General features: G+C 59.4%; 1 protein-coding gene across 1 annotated transcript; it reads left to right on the forward strand.

Annotated features, from left to right (window-relative positions):
* The first annotated feature begins 706 nt into the window (after positions 1-706).
* On the forward strand, positions 707-6,691 carry SPIB (Spi-B transcription factor). The gene is made up of 6 exons (XM_069456807.1): positions 707-729; positions 1,641-1,668; positions 3,119-3,191; positions 3,469-3,683; positions 4,057-4,207; positions 6,393-6,691. The coding sequence occupies exons 1-6, from the start codon at positions 707-709 to the stop codon at positions 6,689-6,691; spliced, it is 789 nt and encodes a 262-aa protein (XP_069312908.1).
* The last annotated feature ends 3,281 nt before the right edge of the window (positions 6,692-9,972 follow it).

Raw genomic sequence — 9,972 nt, forward strand, 5'->3', positions numbered from 1 at the left:
TGTGAGTAAATGTCTCCACGCATGCTCTCCTCTGCCCTGCTCAGGGCACCCGGGCGCCCACCTTCCCTGGGGCCGCCCTGCCCGCCAGGTGCTGACCTGTTTTCTCCAGGCCCCGGGGCAGCCCCTGGCACAGAGGCTTCCACTCCCCGGCATGACCAAGGGGACCCCCCTGCCACATCACACACCCACGGATGTTTCCATGTCGGGGTCCTGGCGATCAGCTTCTGGTCTGGTTTCCCCGCAGCCCCTGTCCACTTATGAGACCCCCTGGTGATCCCCTTCTCTGTCCCCGAGGTCCCTCACTGCCTCCTGACACCGACCTGTACGTCCCTCAGGGACAGAGTCCTGCTGCCGCCCCCACCCCACCCATGGCCTGGCCCCTCCTGCTGCAATGTGGCTCCCGGGTCCAGACCCCGCGTTCCTGCTCCCCTCTTCACTGACCTCCCTGGTCCTTTGCTTTTTTGGGGTCCCCCAATCCAGCTCCTCTCCCATCCCCACCCCGTGTGGGGATCCCCAAATCCAGACAGCCCCTGGCCGGCCCGCCCTCCCTGCCACGTGACCACGGGGTTGTGCAATCCAGCCCCCTCCCTGACCCCCTCCCTGAGGGGATTTTTGAGGAGGGCCGAGCTGTGCCCCCCCCAGGGGGCTGGGCCAAGGTATAAATAGGGTGGCGGCCACAGGCGGCAAGCTCCAGCCCTGCACCACCATGCTCGCCCTGGAGGCTGCACAGTAAGTGTGGTCCCCCTTGCCTGCACTCAGGACCCCCACCCCTCTCCGGCCCCTCACTCGTGGGCAGTGGTCTCTGCCCCGCCCAGTGCAGGTGGGTGGGAGGGGAGGGGTCCACACTGTCCCTTGCCCCGCTGGTTCTCTTCCCGATCCACCTCGGGCTCTTTCCTCCCATCTCTGTCCTTCCTGGCCCCCAAATATCTCATTTCCCCGGGACACTTGCTTCTGTCCCCTCCGGCTGATGTCCTCTGTGGCGCTCACGCTGCCCATCTTCGCCTCTCCCTGGGTCTCACTGTATCATCCTCGCTGTGTTGGAGTCGCACTCCGTGTCTGGCTGTATCTGTGTTTCTGGCTCTGTTTCTGTCTCTTGCTATCTCTGTCTCTGTCTCTGTCTCTCTGTCACCTGTTTCTCCTCCCTCACCCCCCCCACCCCACCTCTCTATCCCCGGGGCTCAAGAAATGCTCTCTGCCTGGGTGCGTGACTGTCTCTTTGCACACCCCTGTCCCCCCATCGCCTCTGTTTCCTGTCTCTGCCCAGACATCTCTCCATCCCTCTCCTCCAGTCCAAGGTGAACCCATTTAACCGACTTGCCACCCAGGCCAGCTTGGCCCAGACCCCTCCCCCCAACCTCCTCTCCGGGGACTTTCTCTCCCTCACTTTCCCTGCCCCCCCCAGCCTGTGTCTATGCAAATCCCGGGGGGGGGGGACATTTGCCTGGCCCCCGCCTCCCACTTCCTGTCCGGGTGGGGAGTGGGGTGAATGTGGTGGGGCAGATCTCACGCAGGGACACCAAGCCCCATTGCAGAGCCAGGCGGGCACAGCTGCTGCCGCCTCCCCTATCAACCCCCAACCACTTGGAGACTCAGGTGGCCGCAGGCAGCCCTGACATGCCCGTGTGTCTCTCCCCTTCCAGGCTCGACGGGCCACACTTCAGCTGTCTGGTGAGTCGGGGCCCCTGGGGGCCAGGGAGGGGCGGCCCACCAGTGACCTCCCTCAGAGAGGTCACTTGCTCCCTGCCTCAGTTTCCCCTTCCATCCCTTCCTGACACCTTGTCTTTCTGAACTCCCCCTTGGTATCTCCCGCCACCCCCATCCCATCACAGCCATATTTCTGACGTCTGTCCTACGCTCAGACTCTGAGTCCACTTTCCTGCGACTCTGTGCGTCTTGTCCCCTGCCCGCCCCGTGTTCAGCAAATATACGTACATGTCTCTTCTTTCCCTTCCTCCTTTTTTGTTTTGTATTTTTAAAAATTTGATTCCGTAATAGTTCAGACACAAGAAAACTATGCCCACCACCCTCGCACCCACAGCCCAGTCTGAGGACTGAAACCTGACGGCTGCGGCCGAAAGAACCCCTCCCCCACCCCGTCCCCTCCTCCAGTTTTGTTTTGTTTTTTAATTGAGGTGTAACTTACAGATCAGTGAAGTGACAAGTCCCGAGGACACTGCAATGAGTTTTCACATGGCGCATACACCTGTGTCACCACAAACCAGATCAAGACATAGAACACTTCCATCATTCCAGAACATTCACTCATGTCCCTTCCCAGTCAACACTCGATATTTTCCACCATCGATTAGCGTTACCTGTTTTTGAACTTCATATTAAGTGAACCCTGCAGTGTGTCCGCCGTGGGGTCTGGCTTCCTTCGCGCAGCGTGAAGTGTGTCGGGCGTTTGTTCTGTGTCCCGGCTGTGTCGTGCTCCACCACCGGGCGCCGCCGCGGCTTGCACCCCTGTACCTGCTGATGGACACCTGGGCTATTTCCAGCTGGGGGCTATTAACCAAGCTTCTCTGATTATTCTTGAACAAGGCTATTTTGTGGACGTACATTTTCCATTTTCTGGGGTAAAATTCCTAGGAGTGAGATTGCTGGGTCATAGGAACGGGGTATTGTCCCCAGTTGCTAAAGCAACACATGATTCTTGCGACAATGGAAGAAATATGGAGGTGGGCTGGAGAAGTGTTGAGCTCCTGCCTCTGCAAAAACACTTCCTTCCACCTGCTCTCCCCCATGCCTCCCGCCCCCAGGAAGGCAAGGCCGAGGGGTCCTCCCACCCCTCCCCCGGGCGCTATGTGTGCTGCCGGTACACCAGCAAGGTGCCAGGGGTCTTGGGAGCCCACAGTCCCAGCAGGAGCCGGCTGCCCTACGTCCGTCTTGCATCTGTGTCTGTCTCTACTGTCTGTATCTCTGTATGTCTCTCTCTTTGCCTCTTCTCTGTTGCCTAGTCTCCGTGTCTCTCCCTTTCACTGTCTCTTTCTGTCTCTGTGTTCTCTGCAGTGTCGCCTCTTCTCTCCCCTGTCTGTGTTGGAGTCTCCCAAGGGTCCAGAGTGGGGGTGGGGCTCCCCAGAAGCCTGCGATGACCCCTCTTCCCTCCCCACCCCATCAGTACCCAGACGGCGTCTTCTATGACCTGGACAGCTGCAAGCACTCCAGCTACCCCGACTCAGACGGGGCTCCTGGTGAGTGACCCCGGCCCCTTCCCCACCCAGGCCTCGGGCCCATTTCACAGATGGAGGAGCTGAGGCCCAGGGGAGGGTGTGACCTAGCACAGCGGGATAAGGGTAGCCCAGGCCTCCAGACCGCCTCCCCTTCTCTCTCCCACCCGGCTGCTCCCCCATGCAAATCCTGGGGTCAGATATTTGCACAACCCACAATGGCCTCTCTGTGCTGGGGGCTTCAAGGAGGAGGAGGCCTCAGCCAGACCGTCCAGCTTCTGACTCAGTGCCCTTCCCCCAGATCCCCTGTGGGACTGGACCGGGTCCCCACCTGTCCCGGCTGCCCCATATGAAACCTTCGACCCGGCAGCAGCCGCCTTTGGCCACCCCCAGGCCGTGCAGCTGTGCTACGGACCCTCGGCCTACAGCTCTACAGGGAGCCTCGACCCGGCCCCCAGCCTGGAGGCCACAGGGCCCGGCCTCCCAGCGTACCCCACAGAGGACTTCACCAGCCAGGTGAGTGGCAGGGAGCTAGTTAAGAACAAGCCCTGTCATCTGATTGAGGTTTACCAGGTGCCAGGCCCTGCGTTAAAACCCATGCGCATAGTAACCCCGTTAGCAACCTCCGAGGGTTATACGGGCAAGTACGGCCATTACTGCACCGCATGACTGGGCCGGGCAGAGACAAAGCAAGGGACAGCACGGACTGGGGTTACTGTGTTGGGAAGGCTTCAACAGACACGGCTCAGGTGTCCGCTGGCCACGACAGAGTCCACGATGTCCGCAAAGTTAGGGCAAAGTAGGGAAGGCCACAGTGGAGGGTTGAGTGGAGGAAGTGGAGGGAGAGAAGGGGGCCCCTGGATGTGCAGGTGACCCTGACCTTCCGCAGACTCTGGGTCCCCCGGCGTACGCCCCGTACCCCAGCCCCGTGCTGTCGGAGGAGGAAGATCTCCTGCTGGACAGCCCCGCCCTGGAGGTTTCGGACAGCGAGTCGGACGAGGCCCTCATGACTGGCCCCGAGGGGAGGGGATCTGAGGCAGGTATGTGGGAGTGGATGGGGTGGGGACGCCAACTGGAGACGAGGGAGGGGGCTAAAGGAACCGTGGCTTCCCAAGCACCTACTGTATACCCCAGTGCTGAGGGCAGTTCCCAGATCCACACCAGCTGCTAGCTGTGTGACGTTGGGCAAGTGCCTCTACCTCTCTGTGCCTTGGTTTCCTGTCTGTGCAGTGGGGATGGCAGTGATAGTGTCTACCCTCGTGAGGTCATTAGGAGGATAAGACGGGATCACACGTGTAGATGGGACAGCAGTACTTGGCACAGAGCGAGCACTCAATAAGTCAACATCTTCACCGTCATTATCCACACAGTGGTAACAAAAATAACCACGAGATCAACCCCCAATAGTCAACCTCTGCTCTGCCCCATGTGCCCAACATCCATTATGCTCAACCATGAGAAGTCAGGGTCATGAGTGACTTTCTGTATCTGGGCCTCGATTTCCCCTCTGTAAGCTGGGCATCCTCCTCCTCCCATGTCATGGGTCGGGTCCTTCCTCCCGGAGGGCAATTGTACAGCAACTAGCAAAGCACCTGGCACCAAATGCTCCCCAGGGCTTTGTAAAAGTCACACACACACACACTGGCCTCCTTTATGGCTGAAGAGACTCTGACGCAGAGAGGTTAAGTCACCTGTTTTAATGTAGGATCTCTGAGATGGAGAGTGCTCCCCTGTGGTTAGGACAGACACAACGTGGAAATAAAGATTGTATCACTTACAGGTCCTGAGCGGTATGTGGCATTCATGGAGGCCAGGGAGCACAGGCAGGGGGAGAGAGAGCGCGACCCGTGGGCCAACCCCCTTATTGGGGTCAGGGCGTTATCCAAACCGGTTTCCTGCAGGGAGTTTTAATTGGTGGGTTTAGAGCAAGTAGGCTCCAGTTCCACGAGGACATGCTGTGCCTGAGAGGTGGTCGCTGAGACCCCCCGATCTGGGGCGTGGGGGCCAGCAGGGCCGTCAAGGAGGCTGCGACTAGCTGCCCCGTAGCGAGGTGGGTCACCAGGAGGCAACTGTATAAGGCAGGTATCTGGGATCCACCACATTTAGGACCTGGTCTTCAGTGGGGTGGGGAGGGGAGTGTAGGTAGAACTGGAAACTGTCGGGGTGACTGAGCCCTGATTCTGGTACGAGAAAGTCCAGCTTATGTTTAAAATGGGGACCGAGAAAACATAAAGTGATAGAAATCACTACATCACCACCTCATGTTCACACAGCTGGGAAATGACAGAAAGTTCTTTTTTTTTTAATCTTTTTTTTTTTTTGAGATAGAGTTTCACTCTGTTGCCCGGGCTAGAGTGCTGTGGTGTCAGCCTAGCTCACAGCAACCTCAAACTCCTGGGGTCAAGCGATCCTCCTGCCTCAGCCTCCTGAGTAGGTGGGACTACAGGCATGTGCCATCATGCCCGGCTAATTTCTATATATGTATATATATATATATATATATATATATTTAGCTGTCTGTATAATTTCTTTCTATTTTTAGTAGAGACGGTGTCTCGCTCTTGCTCAGGCTGGTCTTGAACCCCTGAGCTCAAAAGATCCACCCACCTTGGCCTCCAAGAGTGCTAGGATCACAGGCGTGAGCCACCGCGCCTGGCGGACAGGTTCTTATACTCAATGCCCTGCTTTGAAAGCCCAAGTTCTGTGGGGTCCTTGCTGGTTGTAGGAGCCCAGGAGTCAGGTGCCTCGGCCTCTCCAGGGACCCCATCCCGTCTGGGCTGAGCGGCTGGGAGACCAGGAGCTGGAGAAATGGCCAGGCCCGTTCAAACCGACCCCAGATCCATTCGCGGCCAGTCAGCTCCGCTATCAATAATATGAGCCCTTGAGGAGCGCTGTCAACCCATTTCACAGATTCCTTCACTCACGGGCTCAACAAACACGTGGACTATGTGCTGGCCGCGGAGCAGGAGACAGGACAGACGCAAATCCCAAAAACTGAAGCGCGGAAGGGGGATGGAGTTCCGGGGTTAACAGGGAGCGAGGGAGTGACTTGCCCAGGACGGGACTGCGGGCGGGATGGGCACAGAGTCAGGTGTATCCAACAGGCAGCTCCCTCGCCCCACTTCTCTGGATGGGGAGACTGAGGCTGGGGTGGAAAGAAGCTGAGTGGGCGTGAGGACGGGGCCTGAGGACCCCCTTCTAACGCGTCCCTCTACCCCCCAGCAGGGGCCCGCAAGAAGCTGCGCCTGTACCAGTTCCTGCTGGGGCTGCTGACCCGCGGCGACATGCGCGAGTGCGTGTGGTGGGTGGAGCCGGGCGCCGGTGTCTTCCAGTTCTCCTCCAAGCACAAGGAGCTCCTGGCGCGCCGCTGGGGCCAGCAGAAGGGCAACCGCAAGCGCATGACCTACCAGAAGCTGGCGCGCGCCCTGCGCAACTACGCCAAGACCGGCGAGATCCGCAAGGTGAAGCGCAAGCTCACCTACCAGTTCGACAGCGCGCTGCTGCCCGGCGCCCGCCGCGCCTGAGCCCAGCTTGGGCTCGCGGGGGGTCCGCACCCTGCCTGGGCAGCCCCGGGAGCCCCAACCCGCCTGTGGAGCCGCTTGGGGACCTCACGGCCCAGCCAGGACTCCTCTGGGGTCCCCGTGGCACGTTGGCGTCGCCACACCCTAGGTCATAGGACCTGTGGGACCCACACTCGAGGTGGGGGAGTGTTGCCATAATTCCTCAGCCCTGCCCAGGGCCCCCGTGGCATTCCTCCGCCACGTACAGGATCCCCGGATGCTCGTGCTTTGGGGCACAGGATCCGTAGACCACTATACTGTGGGGGGCTGGAGGAGGGTAGTGCTTCCGGAATCCCAGTTTCTCTGGGGTCCCCCTGCCAGGCCCGGGACCTCCCTAAGATCCTTTGTAAACCCTCAAGTCTCATCCAGGGGAGCACACAGGTCATCACACCAGGAGGGGGGCCCTGCCAGCAACCCTGACACTTGTCCAGGGGCACCTCTGGGGTCCCTTCCTCATGTCTGAGTCCCTCTTGTCAGATCTGAGCTCGCCTAGTCCTTTATCGTGTCTCAGATCTCTGTGCCACATCTGTCCCCTCAAGTCCCTTTGCCATCTTTGAGACCCCCTGCTTCTCTGGAACCTTCTACTGTCACTTTCTTGTGTCTGGGATGCTCCAATCACACCTAGGGCTCCTCTGGGATCCTTTGTCATGTCTGAAATCACTCTGGTCGGGTCTGGGGTGGGGGGTTCAGTGAACTGGGTCATATCTGGGCCCCCACTGGGATACCCTTGTCATATCTGGGGTTCTCCTATCATATCTGAGGGCCCCCTAGGATCCCCGTCTGATATGCCCCTTTAGGGACCCCACAGCAACCATAAGTTCTCATGGGGACCCTACCTGTCCTGGGGTACCCTCCCTATGGCCACACTGAGGATCATTCTGGCCACTCAACCGATTTCTGGGTGATCTTGGCAGCTTCCCCTGTCATCTCTAACCAGAGGTATCAAGCTGGCCGTCCTCCACAATCTAGGCAAACTAGGTCCCTGGTGGTGGTTTCTTTAGTTCACTGCAGCATTTGGGGGTTTGGGTGCGTGGGTGGGGGGTCCACAGTAACAGCTTACCTTTCAAAATGGGGAGATTTTACATAATCCAGGTTTCTGCCTTCACTTAAAACTTGGGGCGCTCTCGTGACAGTGAGCCAGCTTTTCAGTCTGGGGAGGCTAGAACAGGATGTGGCCTCCTCCTAACAGGCATTTCTTCTCCAGTTTGGCCCGGTCTCTGCCTCCCCTGGTTGTCTTACCACAGCGGCTTCTGTCAGCTGCCTGTTGGGCCCCAACCATTTGTGTCTCGACCCCTGGGTAAGCCCAGCTGGAGCTGAAGCCTGGATGACTGTGGAGCTCTGACTGGGACCCCTGGGGGGAGTCACAGCTGTGGTCCAAGAGGCCAGAGGTCCAGGTCCTTGATCCTGGGTGGGCTGGGGGATCTAAGGGGAAATGACTTCTAGGCTTCAGTTTGTCCCTTCGGTGAAAGGCGGAGAGGAGGAGGAGGAAGATCTCAAAAAGTACTTGGAACCCTATTGTGCCTTTGACACATCTGAAACCCACCCCACTCCCCACTGACGGCAAGGAGGAGAAGGAGGAGGAGGAGGAGGATCATCATCATCATCATCATCATCAAGGACCCAGAGAGGCAAGAAGTCCACGTGGGGACACACAGCAGCTGGCCGCAGAGTCTAGGCTGGGACCTGCCCTCGAGAGGAGTGGGGAGGGGAAGGAGGGAGGCACGTGCAAAACGTCCTCCCAAAGGCCTCCTCCTACAAAGAAGGTACTTTTTACAAAAGCAATCACTGTCATCCTAAATGAATAAAAGAAAATAAAGCAAAAGAAATCAAGGTAGACCTCCTGGGACACTCTGTCAGGGATTGCAATCCTGCCCCCCCCCCCCCAACTGGGGCCACTGGGTCTCGGAGACACCGCGACAACAAGGGGGAAAAGGAGACCGGAGTTCAAAGAGGCAGTTACAGCCAGCCCTGGCTGAGCTTTGAGTGCCGAAATAAAGGGCTTGAGGTGCAGGCACTGAGGTTCCGTTTAATTTTTATATCTTCTCTCTTCCTGCCAATTAGAGCTCTCCCCCACCTCCTTCATGGTTCCCCTTCCGTCTGGGTCTCTATTTCAAGCACCCCCGCCTCTGGGTTGAGCCCTCAGGTTGGTGGCGAGGGATGCGAGGCTCCAGGTGGCAGCGCCACTCCTCACACCGCCCCGCCACAACTTTACTGGCTTCTCGGAAGCGGCGTGGCAGTCTGCCTGACAACTCGTGACGACACATGCAGGCTGCTGCCTGGTTGGCTTAGCGCTCCCCGGAGGCGGGGAAGTTTCCGGCTCATAGGGGGTTTTGGAAAAGGGGTGGGGGGAGATGGGGTGGAATAAAAAGGGGAGGAGCTTATCTTCCCGCACTCTGGGTCACTCACACTGCGTTACTTCCCCGGCGGTTCCCCGCCTTAGCTCCAAATCCCTCACACCCTTTCCCTCCCTCTCACACCCACCTCGCCCTCCTCCCCTAAACACCTGCTCCTCTCCAAGCCCCGCCCTCCCCAAGCCCCGCCCCCTTACCGCCTTCACCTCCCCCCACCCCACGTCCAGCCACCACCCCATTCAGAAAGTCACAGGTCCCCCTGCCGGGAAGGGCGCCAACGTCCTGGCAGCCCTCCAGGGCCTTCCCAGCCTCCCACCCCCGGCGGGGACACCCACCCCCTCCCCCGCGTCTGGTGCCCGCCGCGCCCGCTCCGGGAACAGTCGCGGGGAGCGGCCGGGTACCGTCCCAGGAGGGGCCCAGGCCTTCGGGTCTACCCACGCCTAGGGCTCTGAAGTCCCAGAGCCCCAGTGCCCTCCCTGGAGGCACAGAGACCGCCTCCCCCCTACAGCCGTCCTGCCTACGCTGGGAAACCCGACCCTCCCTCCGGGCTCCGGTTTCCCGAAAACTCCTGACTTGCAGATACTAAGAATGGCTTTCTAGACCCTGTCTCCCCGCCCCCCTGCGTGCCCGAGTCCTGGCTCTCCGCCCTTACCCACTTTAGACCTCCAGTCTCTTCCTCTCCCTCCGAGGACCCAGGCGTCCAGGCCCTCATCCTTTCTTCAGGACCCAAGAGTCTGGGCCCCGCTTTCTTCTGCCCCCAGACTCAGGAGTCCCAGAGCCCAGCCCCCTCCTCCCCGAGACCCTGGCGTCCCCGCCTCCAGCACCTCCTCGCTCAGACCCCGGTGTCCGAGCCCCCAGGCCCTTTCCTCCCTGGGGGCCTGGCATCCAGCCACC

The sequence above is a fragment of the Eulemur rufifrons genome, chromosome 24, assembly GCF_041146395.1.
Source record: "Eulemur rufifrons isolate Redbay chromosome 24, OSU_ERuf_1, whole genome shotgun sequence".
Taxonomy (NCBI): Eukaryota; Metazoa; Chordata; class Mammalia; order Primates; family Lemuridae; genus Eulemur; species Eulemur rufifrons.

Excerpts from the sequence above, each read along its gene's own strand:
- SPIB (XM_069456807.1), top strand. The coding sequence starts at position 707 with ATGCTCGCCCTGGAGGCTGCACA. Across the intron at positions 1,669-3,118 it reads GGCCACACTTCAGCTGTCTG|TACCCAGACGGCGTCTTCTA; the intron begins GTGAGTCGGGGC and ends CCACCCCATCAG. Across the intron at positions 3,684-4,056 it reads CAGAGGACTTCACCAGCCAG|ACTCTGGGTCCCCCGGCGTA; the intron begins GTGAGTGGCAGG and ends GACCTTCCGCAG.